The sequence below is a fragment of the Sparus aurata genome, chromosome 12, assembly GCF_900880675.1.
Source record: "Sparus aurata chromosome 12, fSpaAur1.1, whole genome shotgun sequence".
NCBI classification, from domain to species: Eukaryota; Metazoa; Chordata; class Actinopteri; order Spariformes; family Sparidae; genus Sparus; species Sparus aurata.
The window spans coordinates 20,579,435-20,607,086 of NC_044198.1; the positions used below are offsets into that span (position 1 = coordinate 20,579,435).

The following is a 27,652-nucleotide window of genomic DNA, read 5'->3' on the forward strand; positions in this document are numbered from 1 at the left end:
GATGAAATAGAACACATTTCCTATGCAAATGTCTCCTCTGGTAAAGGCACCATGCCTGCAGAGCAGCAGAGCAGTCAGGAACAATACCAAGCCCTGTCCGTCCGTGCCTGGGACTCAGCGGCTGCGAACGTCTCCTTGACTTGACCCTGCACAGAGCCTTGTGTGTTCAGCATCACAAGCAGATGTGCTGCCTTTATGGATTGCAGGGCCTGTGTATTGAAATGGACACAACAGTGCACCGGGCAGACAGCCAGCATAGTAATCTGCCCAAATAAATATGCAGAGTGGAGAGCTTATACGAGTGTGGCTGCCTGAGCCGAGTCTTTGCCCGGTAATGACATGTTTCTCAGGACTAGTGATCAAACATGCTGAGAGAAGCAGGGTTTGTTTACATACCTGCAACATTAGTGTCCACGATATGACTTTGGGTGACGTAACGGTGAATAATATCTGATTATAATAGTGTAATCCAAAGCTCCAGAAGCCCCAAGAACCCAAACTGTTTTGAAAAGACGTTATTTACACCCTCGCCATGCAGTCAGTTAGCATGCTGATATTGGCATTTAGCACAAAGCAGCACTGTGGTGAGTTAGAAACTCACAGAGCTTCTGGCTAACATTGCTGTAATAGTGAAGTCTTATATTACAGTCCATATACCACCAGACTTAATGGTTAAATCCTGTGTCTTTTGTCTTATATTAGGTAGTCTCGTTAAACATGAATCCATATTTATTCCATAAAAGCCGGTCTCTGCAATACATCATAACAACTGTAAGCGTAATAGTTAATTCTAAAGAAATGTGTACATTCATACACATATACATAGATGTTTTTAACAGTGAGTTATCAAATTTATGTCAGGATTCTGAATGACCTTTTAGAGTGTGGTATTGTATTTGATGAGTTTCCTCTGCGAATCCAGGTGATCATGCGTAACCTGACCACGGAGGAGGTGTCTGTGTTCACCTATGAGGACTGGCTGTCCAGGTTACACGGACCTAAAAGAACCATGATCTGCGAGATGGCTGCTGTGGTAGACGAGGAGATGATGGTGGAGCTCACCACCTATACTATCCAGGTCAAGACCAGTGATTGTGCAGGTCAGAGTGCTTTTCTCTTTTTCCTCATTTTTCTCAGTAAAAACTCAGGATACGTTTTTATGTATTTCTATATTTACATCATCACATTCATTGTATGTAAAGCAGTGGTTCCCAATATTTTGGCTTGTGTCTCCTTAAAACAAAGCGATGTCTACGGGTGATTCATTATTTAAAAAGTCTGAATTTATCAGCATATTTTTATACAGCAAACTGGGTCTCTGTCATATCAAGTCAGATTTCTAGCAGAAAAAGAAGGGGGCCGAGGATTGATCTTTGGGGAACACCGTTAGTGTTTGGATAAGGCCTACGAGGTACGGTGGTCTGAAGAGTTCAAACACATTTAATAAATGAGGGAATTTCAAGTCCACTTCTTTGCTACATCGACATTATCCATTCGTCCACTCACCCACCCAGCCGCTCATCCACTCATCCATCCATCTCTGGGTCAGCTCAGGTTCAGGGACACTCAGTGAGCCGAGCGGCTCAGACATCCTCTTTCATCGGTGAAAACCTTCAGCCATTCTGACTCAAAGGTCAGATGAGACGTTTCGTCTGTCGTGTGTGTTCTGGGTCCACCATCCCATCACCTCACAGGTGATTGTACTCTGAACTCTTTAAGAGGAAGGCACCTGTGCGTAGGTGCTTTAATGGCAAGGTGGATGGTGGATTGATAGCGTGGATCCACGTGTCGCCAACTAAGTGCCACTGCCAGAAGTGGCTATTTATGTCTGTAATCTCATTCTTTCACATCACTGTCAAGGCTGAGTTAGATAGACGTGATACAGAGATCCTCCTTTAACCCGTCCTTGTGCAGAGCTTTTTGTCTCTCAGGAGGATGTGGAATAATTCCTGTTCGACTGAAACATTCTAGTGAAAGAAATCCCCCTCAGAAACCCTCCACACGGCTTTGCTCCTTCTTTTCTTCATGCAGAATTCTTCTGCAGCTCTGTAGTGCAGCTGATCAATACGATAGTGTGGTGAGAAGTCTGAGCCGACTTCAAAGGGACTGTTCTCTGCCCTTGGCACTTACTGGAAGCTAAGACGTAGCACTGCACCACGACTGGGGCTCTGGGAGGAATAATGAGACACACTCACACATACAGGCACACCCATACAGACAACATTACATGGGCGATGCTGTGCACAAAGCAGTGGTCTCCTCTGGGATCATTGTGGGAGTGATTTGCATGTATAGCGTGAAGATGCACTGAATGTTAAGCATGCACATGTGCACATAGTGAGGTATAAGATAATTTAAAGGTAAAAACAACATAAAATGCGATTTTAAAGTTCTTCAATGATATCTAAACAGCTAAATGTTCATAACAACACATCATAATTACCCATTAGAGCTACCAGATTTAAAAAATCCTGTACAGACGCATGAAAAAAACTAGGACACTGAAAACATGCTGCAGTCTGAGTGAGGTTTGTGCTCACCATCCCATAATACACAGTCACTTAGTGTCTAACCCGCTGTAATGAAATAATAAAGCACAGCGGGATTATAGATGTGCTGCCTGAGTCACTGAATGCAGATTTTCTCTGCTGCTCAGTTTGTTTTACACTCAGGGTTTTGAAATCTCAGGAATTATTCCTACAAATAATTCAACCAATCCCTGCAATAGTTGAGATGCAGCTCAGCTTAAAAGATCTACTATCAAGTCGAGGCACTTTTAATTAATACAGATGAGGACAAGTGGATTTTTAGTTAACATTTTTTCAGCTTTATGCTGTTTAGCTTTAATAATTTAAAATATCCAATCAGAAATGTCATTAAAAATATATAGTTTAAATCAAACTATAGCCTCCTTTTTTTATACATTAATAATAACTGATTTCATTTGGTGTTATTGGGCTTATTCAGATTTATAGGTGCAGTATGTAAGAATTTTATTGGAAAACATAAAAAACGTTCACCCCGGCCACCAACACTCCCAGTGCCGGAGCTCCCTGTCTAGACTGCTAGCTGCAACGCTAACTGAGCTAACTAGCTAACGGTTTTCTTCTGGTGATCTGGTTATTCTGGAGTGTAAATTTGACAGGATGCCAATTCTTAGCCCTACATATTGCACCTTGAAGCAGAGTAAACACCATACGTTACCAAGCTCACCGTTTGTCACATTGTCTTTGTTTAATCCAATCCAATGTTTTTGCATTTAGAAAATTGGAACAGGGCATCTGATGATTTTCTCTAAATGGGCGACTCTCTCCCGTCCCCACAGGCGCCGGCACTGACGCCAACGTGTGGATCATAATTTTCGGAGAGAACGGAGACACGGGGACGCTGGCGCTGAAAGAGTGCAACAAGTCCAACAAGTTTGAGCGCAAGCAGGTGGACACATTCCGCTTCTCGGATATCCTCAGCATGGGAGATCTCTCCAAAGTACGCGTCTGGCACGACAACTCAGGTCAGCCGCTCAGATGTACCCTCGCTCTGCCTGGTGGGCTGATTAAATCGGCTCTTTCTAACTGTCATGTTGAAAAGTCTCAGTCACTGCTTGTTCGATTTTGATGAAACCTGAAAGTTGATGGCTCAGTGGAGCTGCTGTCGAACGCTAACAACTGCTACGTCACCGTCTGGCTTTGAGACAACCTGAAAAGGCTGACACAGCATTTCACTCATTGGCCTGACTGTCTGCTGCATCACTCTTGGTTCTGTTCCCTTTACTTCCTGTCTCGTTTGTCTTCAGGTCCTGCACCGGGATGGCACTTGGACTATATCGACGTGAAGGATGAGATCATGGACAAAACTTTCCGTTTCCCCTGCGACCGCTGGCTCGCCAAGAACGATGACGACGGACAGATAATGAGAGAACTGGCCTGTGCTAACAACGACTACTTAGACCTCAATGAGAAGACGAGTAAGAACATGGAACGCATTTTAAAGCTGAATATTTTTTAAGATGTCAGTATGTTGTCATCTGGTGGCATCTTCACAGTAAAAGCCTGCTTGTATTTTGCTGTATGGCTTTTAAAGTGAAGGAGCAACAGTCAGTAGGCATTAAGTTGAATTCCCGTAACAGGATTTCAGCTCTGATTTTTCCACTGGCTGGAAGTTAATTGTTTAAAGATGCCATCCTAGAGCTCGCCGATGCCTCACAGACCCCACTTGATATCTATCTGGCTAAATATCTGGTCTCGGTGAGGACAGCCTCGCAACAAGAAACGGCCAATAACAGCGGACACTCCTCTCCTCTCGACTCTCTCGCTTTCTCTCCCCTGCTGTAATCTGCAGTAGCTCTCCGAATCCAGTCGTGCCATGCATCTATTTCTATGTTTCTATCAGGATGCATCGGCACACACACAAGCTTTCCCGTATTTGTAACCGCGTCGTCCTTGCTGAACCACAGTACCAGCAGGCAGTTCCCCATTTTCAGTTTTATCCTTGCTGTCTGAAAAACAGAACACAAACAACTTGGACTCGTGTGTGTGTGTGTGTGTGTGTGACCCCCAGCCTCTGATTACTCATGTTCTGTGCAAACAGCGACGGCGGCAAGATACTCATTACAAGACAGGAAGTACAGTACAGTCATCTGAGGACTTGGGCGTGCAGTGTGACCGAGGCTTCAGCCGTGACTTCGAGTCACGGTGGAAAAGAGAGTGAAGGGGGGAACAAAGAGGCTGACATCCATGAGATGAAAATGACCGGGGGTTACATGTCGCATTCTCTCCGGTGCAGGAATGGTGGACACTAACAATGAAAACTACGATATAGAGAAAAATGGAACGTTTGTAACGCTTCCCCTCAAATTCCTGCCCTTGCACTCACTTAGCTGCTTCTGCTCAAACTGTATGTTTGCACAGAGGTATATTGTTGTTTGCACAGATTTCTTTTGCGCTCAAGAAATGTCTGCTCTCAGAAATTTTGTGCAGCAACCCTGGTAAAATCCCCAAACAAGCAGAATGCCAGGTGTAACGCTGACCAATGAAATGATCCGTGCTTGATCCTCATTGGGGGCACATTTGCTTTGAATACGGTTGAAAAAGTGTACAAATGTATATAGCTGCCTGTAGGGAACGGGCTTGAAGTGAATTATTTGAACATGAAATCAATAAGTCATGCTCTCAAATTGCAAGGAAAGGACCTTTGTTTGATGTCATGAAACTCCTGAGGACTATAGCGTTTGTATTTTTGTGCTTTACATACGATGTATATTTTACGTGTGTCTGTTTGAGGACAACTGAGACAATTCACACTTCCTGTCTGCGTCTCCTCCCTTAAAGAGTATGAAATTTGTGTCACGACTGGAGACACGGACGAAGCTGAGACCAAAGAAAATGCCTGGATTGTACTCGAGGGGAGGAAGGGCCGATCAAAAGAATTTGTAATGGAGAACTCCTCGAAGAAGAAGCGGTTCTTGCGGTAGGTATTTGCTGCAAGATTAACTCAATGAGCTGCAGCTTGTTTGCATGAAAAAAGCGCGGAGAAAACGCGCTTTCCCCCGCTCTAATTCTCCCTTTACACTTATTATGATAATCCCACCAGCTCAGGTACTTGAGCTCCGGAGAACGCAGCAATCCGCTGCGATGACATTACCCCGTCCTGTAGGAAATGTAGTCTGACGCGGGACAAATTGGCAGCGGCATGAATTTCGAGTACGTGGGCCAATTAAAAGGGACTTGCTACTCACTCTAATGTCTTTACTTCTTTCTCCTTTCAAGGGGAAATGTTGACAGGTTCGAGTTTTCGTCCAAGAACCTGGGTGACATCGCTGGTATCTGCCTGGGCCACACGCCCAAGGACGGAAAGAAAGTAAAGGGGGAGATTTACTGGTATGTGGAGGAGGTCGTCGTCACCGAGAGGGAACTGGGAAACAAGTAAGACAGTGACCCACGTTACATGCATCATGTCGTCTGCTGGTGACATAAACATTTATTGTTTAATCTTCACCTCCAGGTACTTCTTCGCCTGCAAAGCCCTCATCCCTCTCTCTCCGAAGAGGGACGATTTCTTGACCTTCGAGTGCACAAAGACCCTGGAGAGCTTTGCCAGTAAGGCTCGGAGCCTGGTGCCCGTCAAATACGAGATCATCGTGATCACAGGCGACGAGAAGGGAGCGGGGACGGACGCCAACGTTTTCATCACCATCTACGGCTCCAATGGAGATTCGGGCCGTCGGCAGCTGCGGCAGAAGTTCCGCAACCTCTTCGAGCGTGAGCAGACGGACCGTTTCCTGCTGGAGATGCTGGACATGGGAGAGCTGCAGAAAGTCCGGGTGGAGCACGACAACTCCGGTCTGAGCCCCGGGTGGCTGCTAGACCGCGTGGAGGTCACCAACACGGCCAACGGCGTCACCACCATCTTTCTCTGCGGGAAGTGGCTGGACACTAAGAGGGCTGACGGGCAGATCTTCAGGGTCCTCTACCCGAAATATTAGAAAAAGTATTACTGCAGAGAGATCTACCCTCATGTTTAAAAGCAAAGACCAAAGAGATTCTGCTCTGGCACGTTTTATATCTCAGGAACTGAGACGTATTTTTACATTCGTATTGTTTTTTTTATTATATCATAGCCGAATATTTAATGCTACCTGTGAATGAAATACTGTGACAATATCTCTTCGGTCAGGAAACAGAACGTGCCATTCTTTATACAATTCATATGTCAGGGATGGTTTTCCTCAGTTGCTTTGTTATAACGGAGGTTTTATAAAAGATTAAACTCTTTTGTGATACTCATAATCGCAGCTTTCATCCTGTTTGATCCACAACATTATTTATTTAGTTTGCCCCGCAGTTTTTTTGCAGACCCACAGAGTGTTTCAGCATCATCATTTGTTTTTATGGCCCGAAGACTCACCGAGTTACTTGTACGTCATCAATCTGTTCTTATTCCAGGCAGGCAGCAGTTCTGGGTGGAAAAGCTCTAATACACACACTGAACTCCAGCAGCCCAACGCCCCCCCCCAAAAATATCTTGCGCTATATAAAACCTGGACATAGTCTCTGTGATGTCAGCCATATTTTTCTGAAGAACTATTGTGTAGGTCGTTGTGGCGGCTCTGTGGACGTATAATGAGAAACAAAAAAGCACAACATCCTTTCTATAAAATTACCCAGATCGTCCATGTTGTTGGAACTTCCAACGCTTGAGACTGCTAGCTTCTGGTTAAGCACACGGCTAACACATATAGGACGAAACTTATTTGTTTATGTGGCTCTTCTAGACTTTTCAAATGTTAATGAACCTAATGTATCAAATTATGACAGTGAGTCATTTCATTTCAGGTTGTGAAGCTAAAAAACAAACTAAACACAATTATGTAGTGTCAAAGCCGAGCCTTGGGGTTTGGGTGGCTCTGGCCGTCACCATCTTGGCAGTGGCCGACTCCACCGAACTCCCGGATAATTAAAAATAGTCAAAGAAGGATGTTGCTGGTTCATGTAGCCTGGTTGCTAACAGCTAGCTAGAGAGCCCTCAAAGTACCTTTAACGTTAACATTGCATAACTTTAATATAAAAATATAATATATATATAATATAATAATATGAAATAAAATTTGAGCAAATGAACAAAAGCTGACTTTATTTTCAGATTTATAAGATAATATGTCCATTTTGGGTTTACGGCTTGATCTGCTGCCCCCAAGTGGCCAAAAAAATCCATTGTTGCGGCTTTAAAGACAGCGATTCTAGTTACCATATTTCCAAGCTGAATTTTTATAAAATGTGTATTGATACTCAGCGCATCTAGAATGTTTCCACCTGATGTAAAGGCATAAAGAGCGCTTCATTTTATTTTTTTAATTATAAGTGTCAAAGACTCGAATTTTAACCACGTTTGACGACCTGGGTGAAAAGCTTAGACCACACACGTCCTTGTCCATTTTTATCCAGTTTATTACAAAAAGAGCACATACAAAAGGATAATATACAAGCCATGAAATAAAATTAAAATAATAATAAAAAAAAACAAAAAAACGAACAGTTTGGGTTTAGCAATGCAAATCATTATCATTATTATTATTAGTAATAATAAATTAAGTACAAAATTCCACCACATGTGAATCTAACATTTACCCATAATATGCTCATCCATTTCTTCATCAACACACTCATCACCATTAATGCGCTATTGCTTTAATATTAATGATAAATAATTCTATTTTCAGATAAAATATCCTATATTGAAAAACATTGCGCAGTCACAGCTAAACAGCAGAGTTTCGTACGAGGATGGCGGCAGCCCTTTCACTGGCACTTTTTGGGATATTTTTTTCTCTTCAGCTTTGTTTTTCAGTTTCAAACAGCGACAAAATTAATAAGTTTTTTTTCTTTTCTGTTATATTCTTTGTATATATTTTTCACCATATACTATTAAACCATTGAGACTATATCGAAACCTGAGAAAACATGCATTTTTAGAAAAAGGTTGTGCTTTAAAACCCTTGCCTTCCTTTTTGAAAACTGTGAAAGGAAACAGAGGATTAGAGAGTCTGAGAGGAGAGACGGACGGTCAAATAAAGACGGAGAAGAAAATGAAGAGCGACAGAATAAAAAGGAGGTGAAACTGAGGAAGAAGTTGTGTAGTGTTTGTAAAGCCCACAGTGAGACATGCCTCTGCGGAGAACGATTTCCACAATATGTAAATGCTTCAGCACGACACGCACCAACAGCTTGACTTTTGAGAGCAAATGGCTTTTGTAGACCTGTCAAATGGCTCCTTTCGTGACTCATTCTGTTAATTAATTATGCAACCAATAAGGCATGGTGGCTTCATGGACTGATTGTTATTAATGGTCTCGGTAATATGGAAATATCTCCTAAAACACTTAAAGCGAGGCACTTGTTATGCTTAAAACTACGACGAGAAAAGAACAGAAAACAACACCGGAAAGATGAAACTGAAGAAGAGAGATACAAAGAGTTAAAGCGAAGAAGGAACATGCTTCACAGACGATCATTATTAAGACCCATAGTGCATTGTGAGAAGCAGAGTGTTAAAAAAAATTAAAAATAAATAAAAAGCCAGAGTTCTTCTTAGTGTTAATATTAAATTATTTTAAACTGTTTTTTTGCCAGTGAGAGGGTTCCCATATTTAAACAAGTGAGTGCAAAAAAAAAAAAATCAAACTAAAAACCAATTCACTTCATTGCAGTTTGTCCACTACATCACAGCATGGGGGATCAGAGAAAATTGCATTGAATGGAATGTAACCAAGATCCACAGCACCACATGAGAGAGAGAGATAGAGAGAGACTGAGACAAAGAGAGAGAGAGAGAGAGAGAGAGAGGCGGAGAGCGGGCTCAGTAGCTCAGCCTTGGACAGTAAACAATCGCACAGCCAGCTTTTGTGGAGATCGAACAGCAGGGGTCTTCATTTTTTTCTTTTTTTTCTTTTTTTTTTTTAATCTTTAGCTTTTAGTGTTCCGGAAGAAAAAAAAAAAAAAAAAGTACAACTGCATGCAAAGCATTCCCATTTAAAACAATGCAAAAATGAGGTAATAGTTTTTTTTTCATAGCATTTTTTGTGTTATTTCTAAATAAATAAATTATGATTCAGTCGCCCCATCCCCCCTCCCCCCCGGCCCCCCAAACAAACTATATAAAAATTAAATACATACCCACAATATCTACAGTTAGTAATAAATTATGATTGTTAAATACTTAAGGCATCTCAACTGACAACACCCTGTGTAAACTATGAAAACTTCATCACGGATGACTCCACTACAGGAGGAGGCAGCGTACAACACTGGCAGTGCACACGACAGGGAAGGAGGAGGAGGAGGAGGAGGAGGAGTAATCCTCGTTAATTGATCCCCGGCCCGCTGAGAAGAGCGTCTGAGCCAAGTCTCATCCTTTACTATCACAGTGCGCAGGACAGAGAGGGTCCTAAAGGCGTCCTTTTCAACCGCCTAGACACAAAGGGTTAAAAAAAAAAAAAAAAAAAAGAAATAAAGAAAGAAAGAAGAAGAAGTGATAACTGAGTTGTTTCAACAGCCTGGACGTCTTTCCTGCTGCCTGTGTGCACCGCGAGAGCGAGGCTGCCTCCGTCGCACCACCACGTTCTACATGTTCTAGCGATACAGCATAGCAACCAGCATAGCAACCACGAGGGGAGGTCTGTCACACAAATAACACAAGATCAATACGCAAGCTCCTCTCTCCGCTGAAACACTGCATGAATCTATACCTAAATATAAACCGGATGCAATACCGAGGGGAAAAAAAAACAACCTTTTTTTTTTTTTGTTGCTATAACTATTGTCACATGTGCTTGTTCTTTAGGCAATAAGGTAAACATCAACAAAGAGGAGTCCCGTCGTTGCCGCCAACAGGGAGACGAGGGGGTGAACACACGCTACAGGTCAGGGGGAGCAGCCGCTGACAACCGTGCTCAGTTTTTTTTTTTTGTTTGTTTGTTTGTTTGTTTGTTAGTGTTTAGAAGATAGTCACAGCTCAGATTAACTAAGTCATGCAAAGCCATCTCTGTACCTTTTTGAAAAAAAAAAAATCGAAGGAGTAAACGCTACCGAAGCTAACAGCCCGAGTCGACGGCGAAACATGCATTGTTCAGTTGGCGCTGCTCTGCCGCTGGCCCCGCGCCAGATGAAGACACAGGTACGAGGGGCAGCTAAGTCTTCCTCCCACCTCTCTCCGCAGCGCGCCGAGTTTTCCTTTTTATCATCCTCTTTTTTTTTTTTTTTTTGGCTTTGTGTTGTATAAGCACTCCAGTGGCCGTTAACCTACAGCGAGTTTAGGTGTTTCGCCTCGAAACCCTTCAAACGCGCTCACGCTTACACATTTTTTCCGACCATCCACTCAATTGTTAGGCGGAGCAAACACGCATACGCATACACACACCCACACACACGCCTACATACACACACACGTGAACCTGCGCGTCAGGCTCAAGCTACACGTTGACGAAATGCATTTTGGTAAAAAAAAAAAAAAGAAAAAAAAAACACTTTCTACCTATTTTTTTCTTTTTAGTTTTTAAAAACGCACGACGACTCGATTCGCTGCTCCGATCGTCTTCTTGCGGCAGCAAAGGAGACCTACTCACACAACGCCACCTCACACGACACCGACCCAAAAAAGGTAAATGTACAACTGTATTGCAAAATGTCAAAGCTGCATGATAGGATTTTTTTAAAACACTCAGCTAGCCGGCGCACAAACGCACCGGATCGTCACTTGGTTGGTTACTGCTACTCTACTACGACCACAAATGATCTTTAGGTAGACATGGCATCAGAGCATTTAGTTTCTCGTGTGGCAGAATATTCATTTTTGATTGAAGTGTGTTTTGAAAAGAGAGAAATATATATATTTATATATATAGAAAGAGAGAGAGAGAGAAAAAGAGAGAAAGTAGCCAGCTCAGTGTGGGGTTTCAGTGTTCTCCACTCTCAGGACATTAAGTCATGGCTTTGAGGACATGCTACACAGCCCGGAGCTACCTACAGTACAACACCACAACAGCAACAACACCCCACTTACGACCAGCAAGCTACAAGTAAACCCTGTGTACATGAGTATGTGTGTGTGTGTTCGCGTGTCTTTAGCCTCCAGAGGGGATGTGCTTCTATATAAAGAGAGACCCTCGCGGCCTCTCTTGTGCAGTTAGTTATCCTGGCTTGGCTCAGTAAAGCGTGAGTCAGAAGGGTGATGATGTCACGTGAAGTCTGGAGACATTTGGCAAAGCACCCAACGATGGGGGTGTAGAGGGGAGGGGGGCCGGAGAGCCGGGGTGGAAGGAAGCAGGAACCACGCCAGGGTGATTGACAAGGAGAGGAGGGGTGTTTCATCTCATCAGCTGTCGGGGTTCAGCTGTGTTTCGATGTCAACCCGACAGATTGGACACTTCCTGCTGGTGGCCAGCCATTGGTCCACGCAGCCCTGGTGGAAGAGGTGCATGCAGGGCAGTCTCCTGGAGGACACAGAGACAGAGGCACATTTTAATTCACTTTGGCAGGCGTGACTCTCGCGGTGCATAGTTGAAGAACTTCAGCAAGCCAGCAGGGAGTTAATTTTGTTCCTTTAGGCACGCGGAGGCGACTTCTGTTGAGTCATCAATCCTACATGCCTTCCAGACAGCTGAGACTCCAAATGCTGTAAACCGACCCTTCTTCCTTTGCCACGCTTCTTCGCCCCTGATTTCACTCTCCGACTTTTAAATGCACATGCACAGTAGGTTCACACACATATGTAACTGCTTAAAGGAGAAGTTTACCCAAAATGCATTATCTAATCGGCGCTGTGCAGATGGAGAGCCGGGTGAAGAAAGACATAAAACGGCTCCGTACTTCGTGATCAAAATTCTCCGGAAGCCCCGAAAGCTCAAATTGATTTGAAAAGATGTTATTTACACCCTCGATGTGCAGCCGAGCTCGTGCACCCACTTCAGATGGTCAAACGCTTTTATCTCAGCAGCTATGGTGAAGATTTCGATGAAAAAGGGTGTAAATAACGTCTTATCAAGTCAGTCTGGGATCTCCGGGCATCCGGAGACCTGGATTACACCAGATGAGCTGTATGGAGCCATCTTATGTTTTTTACATTTTTGAAAACAAGCCTTCATCTCCTGTTGAAATAAATAATAAATAGTTCCACATTTTGCTTTCTGGCAGAGTGTTAAATGAGAAGATCAATACCTCTCTCATATCTGGCCATATTATTACGGCAGCCGACAGATATTTTGTTGATCCCGAGGGACATTTAGAAGCACGAAGTGACAGCCAGCAGCCGGTTAGCTCGGCGTCGCACAAAGTGTGGAAACAGGTGGGGGGAAAAAACTAGCCTGGCTCTGAAAGGCAGTGACAGAATCCACCTCCTAACTGTCTCATCTACTGTTGTGTCAGCTGTGTCGAGCCGCATCAGACAGATTAAAGCTGGACTTGTTATAACACGGAGCGACACTCTATTTCTGATGTGAACAAGAGGGAAGACCAGGGCTGCTGGTTAATGGTTTGTGATATAATTAGCATTTGCTGACAAATCCTTTCCCAGGGACAGCAGCTGAGTCCCACAGCATCAGCTTAAATCCTGTACGTGTGCATCTATATTTCAGTTTATTTACTTAAAAGAAATAACTTGACATTTCGGGGAAATACGTCGATTTGCATTCTAGTCGAGAGTCAGATGAGAAAATTAGCACAACGAATAGAAGCAGCTAGCCTGGCTGCCCAAACAGAACAAAATCCACCTCTGAAGCTCCAAATGAACATGTTTTATCTCATTCGTTTAATCCGTCACGAAAAGTCAAGTGTAAAAAAAACACAATTCTGCATTTCCTCCAACCCTGAACTCAGAAACAAACACATTTAAAGCTAACCGCTTGCTGGCTTAAAGTCTCTTTAAAGCTAATTTAAAGAAAAGGTGGGATTCTGAGGCTACGAAGCATTTTCTGACCTGACGTCCTCCCCGTCCTCCAGCATGGACAAACAGATTGTGCATTTCTCATCCACATCTGTCTCCTCGTCCTCCCCGATCTTCAGCTGCAGGGGCTTCCTCTGTTCGCACATCAGATGACGGACAGACAGACAAAAAGGTAGAGTCAGAAAAATCCAACGATGGCGACGTCGAGCGGTTTGCGTCTGCGTTTTACTTCGCCCCTACCTTCTTGTACTTGTGTGGAAAGGTGAACCTCTCAATGGTTGTCTGAACGGCCCCTCTGCTTACACTCCCCAGCCGGTCCTCCAGCTGCAACAGCTCCTGAACAGCAGACACAAAGGTAAATAAACAAAAACAGACACCGCTACAAATAATGGAACCGCTTCGAGGGATTTTTTTTCTTTCGTCACTCAAACTGAGGGTCTCAGGACAGAGGATGACGCTCGCTGTACAGATTGTCAAGCCCACTGAGGTAATGTGATTGGGATTTTTGGGCTGCATAAATAGAATTTCATTTGATTTGAATGGAAATGGAGCTCGGATTTAAAGCCAAGATGGACGAGAAGTAAAACATTTGCAACTTCTACGACAACGGAGCAAACTTGGCTGCTAAACTCGAGGTGAGGTTGTTTTTTTTAGTAGTTTGGACAAAGTAAAATGTCTCTGCGCTACGCTAAATAAAAATGCAAATGAGGTGGCACTCGATTTGGAAAGTGTACCAAATGCATTTGGAATCTGGTTTACCTCATAACTCTCTCTCACGGCGGTGGCGTGCCTCGAAGGATTCAGGCTCTGCAGTGCCAGCAGGTGAAGCTGCGGGTACGGGTAGTTTCTGATTTCATGCACAACCTAGAATAAGAGAACGCTTCATTATATTGTAGTCACTTCTCCACCACTGCTCTGATGGATCGCTTTAAAACAAAAACCCATTTTTGAGAATTCCGAAGCGTGACACCAAACTTTTTTTTATTAGTAGAATAGCGAACGCCTGCTGCAGAGAGGTGGCGTGTCCTCAAAACTCTTGATACAGTCATTTAAATCACGCACTTGAAAAGAAGCTCTGCTTGAGGATAAAGTGGGGTTGCATCAGTACACTGGTTATAGTCCAAGTTTATGTGAAGTTTACAATACAGTGAATTATTCAACCAAACATAACCTTCTGTTTTTATTCCCTGAAACTATGAAATCCTGATGTTTACAATAAAATCTCATATCGCTGTAACCCAAGGCTACATTAGCCACTACAAGCATGGACTCTGGAAAAACGAAAAAAACGTCGTGATATATTCATTGTGAAGAGAGGGCATCTGAAGGGCAGCCTAGAGGGCACTTTATCATGTTGTATCTACCACAGTTGCATCGCCAGTCCGCCAGTGTGTACATGCCAGGTTTTGACAACAATACATGGAACTAAAAATATGATATCTCTGGTTCTGCTGCATTGATTTTTCATCCTTTTTAATTCAACATATTTACTTGTCAGTCCAACTACAGGAGTGCAATACTAGATCACTGCAGTATATTCATAAGTAATACATTTTAAATGTCATCATTGCATTTGCAGCCTTAGAACATATCAAATCACTGGAGAAAATATTAGCTTAAAGACGAAGATAGATTACAGGACAAATAAGAGAATAATTCTGAAAGAACTAACGCCTTGCTCTTGTATGTCTTTATATCTATAAGTATATTTATTACATATTGTATATATTGTGAAAACTTAAAAAGGAATTGAATCAAAGATATTAAGTGAGAAAGTTGCCATCTTCACTTAATGTGCAGAGGACTGATTGTGAGCTTCATCATTTGACCTTTTGGATATAAAATGTCATCACTTCATTATTTTGTTAATTTGTGTTAGACCTGTCTGTCATAATTAGCGTATGAAAACTTGAGTTATGTCCAAAATGGTATTTTGTGAGATCACTGTGACCTTTGACCACCAAAATCTCATCAGTTCATCTGAGTCCAAGTGGCCGTTTGGGCCAATTTTAGATTTCCTCAAGGCGTTCCTGACATATTGTGTTCACGGGAATGGGACGGACAATCTGATAACATAATGCCTTTAGCCAGGGCACAGAAATAACAGGGTGACCAACATACCACTTGTGCAGAAGATGTGTTCCTGGGGAAGTGGTGCATTCGAGGGGAGGCCAGGTAATGCTGATAGTGCTGCGGAAGCTGCTGGAGCTGGTACTGGTGGTGAGGGAGGCCGGCATCAACACTGAGATCCCTGCAGGCAGACAGGCAGGCGACTAAATCATCATCATCACCCAAAGTGACAGACAGATGGGTGCAGAGATGAAAGGAGGGGATCGTTATTCGACTCCACAGAACTCTTGTTTATCTTCCGACGGTGACTCACCAGTCGGTGCCTTCGGCCAGGTACCGCTGCTGCTGCTGTGTCATTGGCTGGGGAACGTGGAGGGGAGGGGAGTACTCGTAGCCTGAGCGCAGCCGGTGAGGGTTCAGGGGGATACGCTCCTGGGTTCTTCTGCAACGAGACAGAAGACACAAATATTTGACTTTGGTTTTCTCTTCTCTTGTGCATATCTGTATTTGCATGGATGTGACTAAGGTACATTCACTCAGGCACTGTACTTAAGCACAATTTTGAGGTATTTGTATTTTGATTATTTCAATTTTCTGCTACTTTGTACTTCCAGTCCACGTCATTTGGAGGCAAACTTTGTACTTTTTACTCACTACATGTATATATATATATATATGATATTTTCAGTTACTAGTTACTTGCATCACAGCGAAAGTAAATGCATTTAATGCAATTTAAATAAATAAACACTGATTTCAGTGGTTGGAGAAACAGTTGTTATTGGATAAGATAATCAGCCGGGCCAATAATCAGTCAACCAACAGCACACAGTATATCCCAGTGTTAAAGGTACACAAATGTCATACTTAGTAAGTACAAAATATTGTGTTAAAATATTACTTTTCCCAGAGGAATAGTACTCGTGTGATATTAAATGTACTTTTGCTGATAAAATACATTAATTTAAAAATGTACTTCAAAGTAGCTAACAACTAAAAAAAACGCACTGTATCTGCCTCAAAAATCAAGTGGAGTTGAATTATAAAGCAGCAGAAAATAATAATCAAGTACAAGAACCTCAAATGTGTACTGAACTACATTCTATCAATGTACATAATATATGCATACATGTGAATATTTAACTATTTTAACAATTCATATAACTGAGTTTCACTTTTACCAAAGTAATATTTTAACTCAATATCTTCACTATGACTCAAGTGTGACTCTTGGGTGCTGGTAGTAGTTGTACCTGGAGTGTGGGAGAATCCTGCGGTGCTGCGCTTCAAGAAGCTGCTGCTGGATGAGGTATTGCTGGTGTAAGGCCTGAGGTAGGAATGGAGGCCCCGGCACATCCTGGAACTGAGGGGGCGCGGGCAGGGCAGTGAGGGGCGGATGGTGTGCCGGGGGCAGGTGGGTGGCCAAGCCGGTCTGAGGCGGCTGGCTGGCGTGTCCTAGAGGGAACTCTGCTGAGATGGGCGCCTGGGGAGCGCCCAGGTGAAAGTGTCGGCAGGAGGTAGCATGGCTGTGTTGATGCCTGGTGAAGTGCGCTCCTACGGGGGGGGGGATAAACGCAAGGGGGTCAGAGTCGAGCCGGATCAAAACAGAACGACCAAGAAGGACCAGTGAGATGACACACAGAACAGCAAAAACAACTTTCTCGCACACAGATACACACAAAAAACAATCACACAGACAGAAAATAAAAACAAAGGAGACCTGACACAAGAAGAGACGAGACAGACACAACAGCAGATGGAGGACACAGACCCTGGGACCCCCGTGGAGCACCATCTAAACCCACACACAGATTGCACCCAGTGGCCTGCCGATCCACTTGCCATGGCGCAGCCAGCAGGAAGGATGGGTCTTCACTAACAGCCTGGGGTGTTTCCAAGATGATCTACAGCACAGAGGGCCGTCTGTTGACCCCGGCTAGTCAATTTTATAGATGCAGACTCCACATCATGTCTGCCGTTTGAGGGAACAAATGGTCGGCTGCAGAGTTACCATTTAAAAACCCTCCACGGCAACAACAAAAGATTATCCGCCTGCGTTTCTACCTTCCCCCACCCTTCATATCAAGAGGTGGATGAGACATGAGATTGCACGGTAGTCCCACTGAATCACCCCGGTATCGAGTTGCACGAAACAATCAATACGCATTACTCCGAGCTCGGAGAAAAGGAGGGTGAGGTGGGGACAAACAGTTACTTCTTTGGCTTCCCGTAACTAGCTTTCTGGAACAGGGAGCAGCCAGCCAGCAGGGTCTGAACTGAGGACGGACTGTGCACTGTGCATAATGAGTTATCTGAGCACTGTGCCTTTGAAATAATTGACTCATCTGCTGTTGTGTTTTCAAAATGAGTCAGGCAGATTATAGCTGGACTTGTTAAACAGCAACGCGAAGTGGCGATGTATGTCTAATATGAGGAGAGGAGTTGGCCCGTGATATATTTAGCACTTGCTAACAGCAGACGGGTCACGGAACACTATATCTCTTAAATATACATGTACATGTGCAATCTTTACATTTAGTCCATTTATTAAAAGCTATAGTTTGGCACGTTGGGGGGAAAAATGCCACTTAAACATGGAATTTGAGGTGTTCCTTGCTCGTAAGAAATACAAAAAATCAGCCAATATAACGAGCAGAAATGGTCTGCAAACATTCCCATTTATCTCACCGAAATTCTACTTCTAGGTCATTGTGCCTTATAATAAGTGTACTGAGATATTTTTGACTCAAAAATACACTTAGTGATATGCTTATTAAGCCACATCGCCTGTTGTTAGTTTGCATGGTGGCACACTGGTGAGAGCACATGACATCCAGTGCAAAGGCTATAGATTCAAATCTTGTTCTGGACACATACTAAATCCCATTTCAAGATGTCTGTTCTGAAATTGTGCTAAAATCAAGATACAAAAATACTTGAGTTAGGAATTATTTGCTTATCAACCTTATTTCTAGCCCCTATGTTACCTGGTGTGAATTATCGGCGCGACTTCCGGTGCGTCTCGTCACCTAACTGGAACCAACGTTTTCCATAACAGGACTCGCGATTGGTGCTGAGTATCATTAATTTATGAAGATCTAGGTTAGCAACTTGATTGAGTGAATACAACCAATGCTAAATATTGCCATCATCAATGATCTTGAGTAATTTGGTCAAAAAAACAGCATTTTCAATAAAACCTTTGAATGCTTATTTCTAGAACTAACCAACTTTCTGTAAGACTTATGTCAGGTTCAATTATGTAGATAGATTTGCTTGTCTTTCATTATATTTACATACATTCTCGCACTGCTTTCACTTTCTGAGAGTTAGAGAAGATTGATACCACTTAAGATGTCTACCTTTCACAAAGGCCGTAACAGTAGCTGACCGTTGGGACCAAAAGGCCCTTGTCAGTGTTTTTTTGGCCGATTGAGCCTGTAGAATCAATGGTGGCTAGGATCAGTGAATGAAAACAGAAACAGGTAAAAAAAAAGAAAAGGGGAGCCCCCTTGAGCCTGTCGCTGTAGTATCCGTGATTTCACCAATTTAGTGCATCTTCTCAACACATTATTGATTAGAACTGACTATATTAGCGAGAGTGTTGTAAAAAATTGTTGCTCAACCACACCGACGTTATCGGAGTTATTTCCTTTTGCCAGCCTTCATCACAGCTAGTTCTTTGATGTCCGTTTGATGTGTCAGGGTCTTGAGGCTACAGCTAGCAGCTGGCTAGCTTAGCACAAAGACTGCAAACAAGGGGAAACAGCTAGCACGGCATAACAAAGTTACCAGATTGTGTTACCTTAGGCCACAGCCATGCAATAGAGCCATTTCCTCCCAAATCTAGTCTTTGTGCTAAGCTAAGCTAACCCAGCTGCTGGATGTAGCAATGACAATATCAATCTGCTCAATTAAGCATATACCCCAAAAATGTCAATCTATTCCTTTAGTTACTGCAAATATGTAATATTTTCATGGCTGTTGTTTTGCTCATGTAGCCTGGGGACATGTGAAGCCAGTGAACCTCGAGAGCTGCGAGCAAACTGAAAACAACATTTGTCCGAGGAAGTAGAGCAGAAATGTCAGACTTGGTGGTTTGGATTGGTAAAAGGCTGGACGTCACTTTTGTATAGCGCCTGTGACCCGGTAAGACTGGACTCAGCATGGAGCTTGGGGTAAATATCACATTATTTGTCTGTGGGCTCTTTCACAGCATGAACGTCTGACATTAATATTTGACATACTGCAGTGCTGCCAGCAGTAGCAGCCCTGATTTTTGTTATTGTTACATCTCTTGTTCCCACTCGGACTTGCAGAAAATGCCTGATTGGTGCAGAACAGACCCCCACCCATCAACACACACACACACTCATCCACCTCTCCTCACCCCTGAGCTGCTGCACAGACAGCCCCTCCCCCACGTTGTGGCTGCGGCATGGTGTCCCTGTGTGAGTGACAGCCCGTAAGCCCTGCCCAGCCGCGACTGCAGCAGTCTGACATCGAACCTGTCTCTCCCTCTCTCTCTCCCCCCCTCCTGCTTCCATCGTCCATCGCTGCAGCTTTACAATCACACCTCCTCTCCAACATAATCCTGTCTTCTGCCCTGGTGCGGTGGTCTACCACCACGTGACACCGTGAGCCCTGTGTGTGCAGCCTCTCATCGAAAAACCCTCCGCCACACCAGCTGATATCACTGATTAGCACACTCACGGTCACAGTGAGGGACTAATGAGTGCCATCAGCCTCCATGTTGGACTGAATATCTGCATACAAAATGACTCGACCACGGCACACGCCTGCACACCACTCTGACCTTGATGCTACACATCGGTCAAATAAGGACAGGGGTGGGTGCCGGGGTGGAAGACAAAACATCTGATATTAATGTGTTGTGAGCCGGTGCAGCCACGGTGAAAGACCATATGCATTATGGCTGCTGAGTTATTCAAGTCTTTTGCTGTTGGGGGGAAAGTTGCAGCGCCCACATGTCTCAGACACACCTTGTGTCTGCACGGAAATAACTCAAGACTATTTCAGACACCGCGAACAGATGTAAGGCTCAAGTGGCTGGAAAGTGACAGCGAGGAAAAACCTCACTTTAAAACTGAAATTGTTGAGTTTATATTTAAAATAATATATACTTAAAATTAATGACATCAGAGCCAGTGCTGCATGTTGTAACAAATCACCTCCCTTTTAAACATTTGACAGAAGCGATGGTTTTTTAAACGCATTGTTTGAGAGCAACCCTTTAAACCTTTACATTGAGGAGAAATGAAAAATTGTGGTATATTATCACAATCAGAACTTGTCAGACAATGTAAATATTATTTATTAATAAAAAATGTTTACTCTATACTTTTAATTTAACGATAGCACAGACCTCCTGCCATAAATCATCAAAAGCCTCATGTGCGCTTGTCATGTCAGCTGAATTGGCTTTAGTTATGCTGTCGTCACAAGAGCTTAACTGAATGACTTTATTTTTACATTATATACCTGTGAGCAGTGACATGCTGCTTTCTATGACTCGAGAGTTGAATTGTATAAGTATGCCAAGGTCTGTTCTGCCTATTAACACAAGGACTGAATGAAAGGCGGTAATAGTTTACACAGAGACACAGGTGACATTTCACATTTGAAACAGTTGCCATTTGGTGACTGAGCGAAATTAATTAACCAAAATGAACGAGGCGATTAATAATACTTTGATGTTTGTCAGGCTAAAGCCAGGAGCTGGTTACCTCAGCTTAGCACAAACACTGGAGCCATGGGAAACATAGCTCCATCTAAAATAGGCAAAATCCACCCGAAGCAACACTTAAGCGCACAACTGTCCTCTGTTCAATCCACACAAAAACCAAATTAATTACATGTTCATATTTCAGAGAGGGTTATGGGGATAGACTATCATTGGCGACTATTTCACAGCCAAGAAATGGTCTGGCACCCAACGCCCCATACAGTTGCTAATAACATTTTAAAGGTATAATGTGTGAATTTGCAAGCTTTAGAGGTGCTACAGGCAGATTTTGTTATTGCTGGACACAGTCAGGCTAGCGGTTTCCCTTGTTTCAATGGTTTGTGCTAAGCTAAGCTAACCAACTGCTGGTTGTGGCTTCGTATTTAGTACACAGACATGAAAGTGGTATCAATCTTGTCATATGGAGAACCAAAGTCACGTCCCTTCTGGTGGACCAACATGGGACCTTGCTTCAGAAGAAATATGTTGCAGTTTGAGTTGTGCCATGAAATACATGTTTGTCAATTTAAAAGATCGAGATCGCAGTTTGTCATAAAACTCATGATATTAGTACTGGGAATGAATGCAATTAAAAAGACGACATACCCAAGAGTCATGTTAGTGACATTAAAATGCCCAGCAAACCTGATAACTCGAGCCAGGTCCTGTATATTAGCTAGCTCACAGAACTACCTCTCCTTTCGCATAACTGTGGGTGTAAAAGTGGCCAGATGTATTGTAAACTTAACTTTTTTTAGTGCTTCTTTTGTGCCTGTGCAGCAGCCATGTTGGTGTTAGTGATACATATCAAGGGAGATGATAAAGTTCCCTGACTTGTTTTACACAAAACCAAAAGGTATTTTGCCTCCTTTGCGAAAAAACTGCGACTTTCTTGGTTTGCAAAAATATATTTTAAATGGACTAACATACGTCATTCAAGGCACAATTCACACAGGATCAAAAATGAACTTCTGCAATGTTTTTCTGAGATAAGGTCCCATCGGGCACGGCTGAAGGGTTGGGACTTGGGCTCTCTATAATTGTATACTTTTGCGGCAGAAGGCACACAACAGGATTTCCCTAGGTGTTGAAATATTTCATAACACAACACATAGAATGTACCCCAATATAATGTATACAGTATGTAATAAATAAAAACGTCTTTTTTTGTTTAGATACCAAGCAGTCAACACCTCGAAGTAGAGCTCATCATGTACCATGAGACGATTCATTTGTCAAACCATTTACCAGTTTCATATTTTGCAATATTGGACTTTTATTTTGGTTTTTGCATCAATGTTTTAAAGTGAACTGGTTTCTTTTGGTATTTCTGTTGCTGGATTAGCCAAACATATTGTGGTTGGTTTATGGATAAGCAATTCTTTCTATTACATTTGCAAAAAATAGAAAATGTAACCATATATAGACATTAAATGCAAAATTACCGTGACAGAGGATTTTATCCATAACGCCTGAGGTTGTTCCAATGTTAAGTGATCACCAATGAACACCAATGAGAGTGGATGTGAGGGAGGCTGTGTTTTGTTCTATAAACCACAGTGTATGGATTAGGAAGGAAATGACAGCGTGTTAACATTAAATATAGATGCCGGTGTGTTTGAAAATAAACATGCTTTTTTTTTTTCTTTCTCTGAATGCATAGAAATTTTAGTTGCCCCTACTCCAAAGTAAGCAGAGCATCGACTTGAAGAAACTCTGTCAAAGACAGCTGAGAAAATGAGAGCACATAAAGAGTGAGGGGACCGTCTCAGTGACAGCACAGTGTGGAGGGAGGAGGGGAGGAACACATGGAAATCAGCAAAAAGCACACTGAAGGTTAGAAAGAAAACTACAGTCTTTATTGGAAAATATTAGTATGTGTGGCACTGTGTGATAATAGTAATAATAAGAGTAATATATCCTACATAACCAGAATAATACCATGCAAATAAAGACCAAAGGCAAGGCCCGACCATGCTCTCTGTAGGGTTAACAGAACAGAAGCAGCATCCAATGAGTAGATGTGTATGCTTACAGCACATTTCAGTATAGCAGGGACATCTCTACACAAAGTTTACATTGGAATCTGCTGTTCAATGTGGAAAAACAAAAGTATAAAAATGACCATGCATTAGGATCTAATACAAAGAACATAAGGTAGAAAACCACAACCAAAGAATAAAAGACATTTTCATTCTAAAAGGAGTTCTACAGCAGTGCAGGATATACACATCCCTGTAAAATGGATAGCATTCTGGAGGTGTTTGAGGAACGACTTGAGACGGGGGCTGTGCATGAGAGTGGATTGAAAAAAGGGGAATTTGTTTTTTTCTCTCTCTCTCTCTCTCTCTCTCTCTCTCTCTTTCAAATGGCAAGATGAGTTAGCCCTGAGTCTCGCCAATTTATTGTGAATCAATTCGGCTAGCGGGGGAACAAAGGCTTTCACACATGGATAGGATTATGAGCAGCTGTTTGGACGCCACTATAACAGGTGCAGTGGACCATAAAAAGGTGAAAATAACATCACACAAATCAATTTTAAGTGCTGCAGGGTTATCGGCCAATTGGTGAATTACTGTTCGAGAAGGTGATCATACAAGTGTTTTGTTTTTTGTTTTTTTTTACTGATGACTGGTACAATGCACCTTTGCAAAATAGGGGGGGGGATGGAGACGATTTGAGGAGTTCGATCAAGCCTGGCTGTAATCGAATGGGATCGGGGGGAAGGATCAAAATGTATCCACTTTACAGAAATTTACAGCAGAATGTAGTCTATCCACACTGAATGGGAGAATCACAATGACAAGTCTGTAGTCAAGTCTAAATGCTACAATGGGTTATTCACTGAAGAGCAACATGACAGTTTAAATAAAGACAAACTGTTGTTTTTCTACAGAAGGTGTTATTCTTTAGTCTGTTACACAGAAGGATACGGTATGAGTGGGAACTCGGTTTTAATGCCAATGTCGTCTTCAGATGGAAAGAGGAAATGAGGAAGAAGGGGTTCACAATACAGCTAGATGCAGAGAACAGGCAGAGGCTACGGCAGACAGCAGCAGATGATCGTTAGCTACACAATGGAGGGGGACAAAGGTCTGAGAAATGCGGAATGTAGAGCCAGCCTCGATACTATGGAACAGGAAAAAAGAACACAAATAAAAGCACAATGAAATCATTGGTGCTACTGCATGTAGTTTGTTTTTTTTTTTTCTTAACAATGCACGTCAAGTTACTATCATTATTATTACATAATCAACACAGGTAGCCTACTGCAATGGAGGGTGATGTTACTGTTGTTGTTGTTGTTGTTATAAGCCCAATTCAGCGAGTGTGATTATTCATATTTATGCTGTTTTTTATCTGACGCTTTGTTTTTGGTTGTGGGCACCATTTTAAACCCCCCCTATTTTTTTTTAAAGACCAGCCATTGCCTCTTACTCAGAGGTATGGCCGTTACACTGAGAGGACCTTTAACTGACATTAACTCCTGAATGTTAGGGTAAGAAATCAACTGACTCGATGCCAGTTGCGCACAAAGAGGGTAAACATCCCCCTTGACATGTTACCAGCAGTCCGCTCGGATGCGAGATGTACAAGCTGCCTGCTCGGCCACATTTAATGTCAGAAATCCCAGACAAGAGACGTTGGATGTTATTAGCTAAAGCCGAGCTAGTGAGATGTGGCCGGTATCAGTAACGTTAGCTAGCAGGTGACTGCACACAATCGCTGTAAGCACCGCGCAGTGCGAGATAATGAGGCAGACCGCGCTAGCCGAGCACAGCTGAGGATAAAAAGGAGAAGGGAAAAAAAACGGGGGGCTGCCATTTGACAGCTGCAGTCATTCGGTGCCGTAATAGGCCCTTAAAATACCCGAACACGGCGGGTTTTGTGAGATAAAATGTCTCCTCTCGTGCTAACTGCGTTTTTTTTTATTCGGGCTAACGTTAAAATCCGCGCGACTCTACGGGCTAGCAAGAGAGCTAACGTTATCCACGCTAAGACTGTCGCGGTTGTGCTGGCTCGCGTTTTTTTTCTTTCTCGCTAGCAGGTGTCAGCTCTGTTTACATCAACTGAGGACATTTAAAAAAGAGGGGAAAATGCCGAGAGAATTTGTTAGGGTTAGGATAAAGAAACACAGAGAGCTAGTCATACCTCTATTTCTAACTGAGCCGAAGACGGGGAGAACCAGATATCCAACATGTACTAACACCATCCTGGGTCCTTCTTTGTTGTGTGGGCAGCCAGTGAGACAGATGGTCCATGGAAATGATCCCCTCTAGTCCCCAGCACATTCAAACGGACAGGCTGCGCTGCCTGCACACACACACCCGAGCAGCCAATCACTGGACCCCTCCGATCAGGACCCTCAGGCTTTGGCACCTTGCTCCACCAACGGGATGAGCGCCGGGGCGGGGACGTCTGTGTTTTGGACGGCCCGCCCCCTCCCATGACTGGATCCACGGATCCAGCAAGCCCAGATAAGGTGCTTAGTGCTGCTGGTTACCTATCAGGGAATGTTAATGTGTTAAATTACACTTTATCCCAACAATGACACACATGTACTGTTTATTTAGGATCTGAGATGGAGATAGGATCTTCTTATCAAAACAATAACAATGGAAATATCGTTATATTACCCAGTAATCTGTTACTTCAATCTTATCAGGGACTGTTAAATTACACTTCATCCCAACATTGACAGACATAAACTGTTTCTTTAGGATCTGAGATGTGTGCTACTGAAATAGCGGCCTGCTTATCAAAACAATAACAATGAAAACTAAATATTACCCAGTAATCTGTAACGCCAATCCGCTGTACATTCATCAACCAGCCACAGTAACCAGTTACACTGATTTACAACAAAACATTTGATCAATTTATATCATATGATGCGTTATTTAAAGGTGCTATTTGTAAGAAAAGTATGATTTTGAGTCTCCCAACCCTTCAAATACTGACTCATTGCGCTGTTTTCTTTTCGGAGACACTTCATCCCAACATGTAAATAAATGATAATATAATAAACTTGATTTATATAGCACCTTTAAGAGAGTTTCCGACAATCAAGCAAGAGCAGGAAGCTCAAGGAAGACAATATAACAGAATAAACACTCAACAGATGAGCCAAACAAAGACAATGTAAAGACAATAAAAGTCAATATGAGTTAATACAAGTAAAAGGAAGAACAGATATAGAGGTGGAGACATTTAATTTTTATTTAGGATTTCAGATGCATACTACTAAAATAGGGGCCTGCTCTTAAAAGAATTACAATACAAATCAAATATTACCTCGTAATCTGTAGCTTCCGAAGATTTACATTTCAGAAGGAATTACTGTATAATCATTCACCAGCCACAGTAACCAGTTACCCAGATTTTAAAAACAAAACGTGAATCAATTGATATCATGTGATACATTATCTAAAGGTGCTATATGTAGCCTAAGCGAAAGTTGATGTTTGAGTCTCATTCATGGCCATGCCCAACCTACAACCGCAACTCGTCAGTATTTGAAGAATTGGGAACGAGGCTCAAGAATCAACTTTTCTTATGGACAGGACCTTTAAGATTAAAGGATACGTTCATCCAAAAATGAAAATCCAGACATTATCTGCTCATCCTCATGTCAATTGAAAGGCGGGTGAAGTTTTGTAGTCCACAAAACTGTTCTGGAGGCTCACAGCAAAACAGCGTTCTCCTGAACAACTGAAGTGGACGGGGACTTGTTTTAAAACACAGAAAACAACACAGAGCTTGCGAGGGCTGTGCAATAGATGTCAACAGGGGCCAAGAAAATGAACTGGGCAAGTCGGAGGCTTGTGTCACTTAAGCTCCCGCGGCCTCATCTAGGCAGGCGAGGAATGAATCCTAAATAGCAGAGAATTTTTTAATTGAATTGGTTCTCAAGAGCCTGAGTATTTCCATCTGTGACTGCAGTCCTGTCAGTCATCGCTCTCTGGAAGGAAGAGGGAGAGGGTGACTTCTATTCCCCTTCAGAGTGAGTCTTTTAAGCATCGATCATCCCCGGCATCAAAGAGTGTTGCATAGTAAGAGCAGCCGGAGATGGAAAGTTCAGCTTCCCTCAAGTGGGATTTTGAATGGAGGGCCATTTCTTGTTGTGTTTTTAGATGGTGGTTTTTGTGCTTTTACATCAGAAAGTATTTAAGCATTGTACACATATTACAGGTTTGTTAGTTTTGACTATTGGTACTCTCACAAAATGCTAACATCATGAGATTTCTATTCCGTAATCATCAGTAATGTGGATACAATGACTGTAAGTGGCTAGAGGAAGGTATTAGAACGAGTAGAACAGTTCAGAAAATGATATCACTTGATTGTAACGCAGCCTTTAAGACCAGAACAAGACACCATTAATGTCTTATCACGCTATCCAAA

The 27,652-nt window shown here is 42.7% G+C and overlaps 2 protein-coding genes and 1 long non-coding RNA gene across 10 annotated transcripts in view; 2 read left to right on the forward strand and 1 right to left on the reverse strand.

The window, feature by feature from the left end:
• Window positions 1-6,785, forward strand: part of loxhd1a (lipoxygenase homology PLAT domains 1a) — a 29,971-nt gene extending 23,186 nt beyond the window's left edge. The window contains exons 36-41 of the mRNA XM_030434972.1: window positions 923-1,100; window positions 3,326-3,511; window positions 3,794-3,964; window positions 5,328-5,466; window positions 5,766-5,921; window positions 6,001-6,785. Coding sequence (XP_030290832.1) covers window positions 923-1,100; window positions 3,326-3,511; window positions 3,794-3,964; window positions 5,328-5,466; window positions 5,766-5,921; window positions 6,001-6,481 — 1,311 coding nt within the window. The 3' untranslated portion in view covers window positions 6,482-6,785. The remainder of the gene's footprint in view (window positions 1-922; window positions 1,101-3,325; window positions 3,512-3,793; window positions 3,965-5,327; window positions 5,467-5,765; window positions 5,922-6,000) is intronic.
• Window positions 6,786-10,031: 3,246 nt separating this feature from the next.
• Window positions 10,032-25,598, reverse strand: ark2ca (arkadia (RNF111) C-terminal like ring finger ubiquitin ligase 2Ca). Of its 8 annotated transcripts, XM_030435787.1 has the most exons (10): window positions 25,400-25,598; window positions 22,930-24,376; window positions 22,693-22,794; window positions 16,755-17,055; window positions 15,815-15,943; window positions 15,553-15,682; window positions 14,191-14,295; window positions 13,672-13,767; window positions 13,465-13,577; window positions 10,032-11,983 (listed from the first exon to the last, which is right to left on the reverse strand). In XM_030435787.1, exons 3-10 carry the CDS (start codon window positions 22,712-22,714, stop codon window positions 11,866-11,868), a joined length of 1,014 nt encoding a protein of 337 aa, XP_030291647.1. In that variant the 5' UTR covers window positions 22,715-22,794; window positions 22,930-24,376; window positions 25,400-25,598; the 3' UTR covers window positions 10,032-11,865. The 8 variants fall into 8 exon arrangements, with proteins under 8 accessions (XP_030291647.1, XP_030291646.1, XP_030291645.1 ...); XM_030435786.1 differs by having other exon boundaries at window positions 22,693-24,376; XM_030435785.1 differs by lacking the exons at window positions 22,693-22,794; window positions 22,930-24,376 and having other exon boundaries at window positions 13,465-13,565; window positions 13,672-13,764; window positions 25,400-25,537.
• Window positions 24,659-25,799, forward strand: LOC115592729 (uncharacterized). Its single transcript, XR_003986208.1, has 2 exons — window positions 24,659-24,746; window positions 25,489-25,799. It is a non-coding gene; the product is annotated as an uncharacterized LOC115592729 (long non-coding RNA).
• The last annotated feature ends 1,853 nt before the right edge of the window (window positions 25,800-27,652 follow it).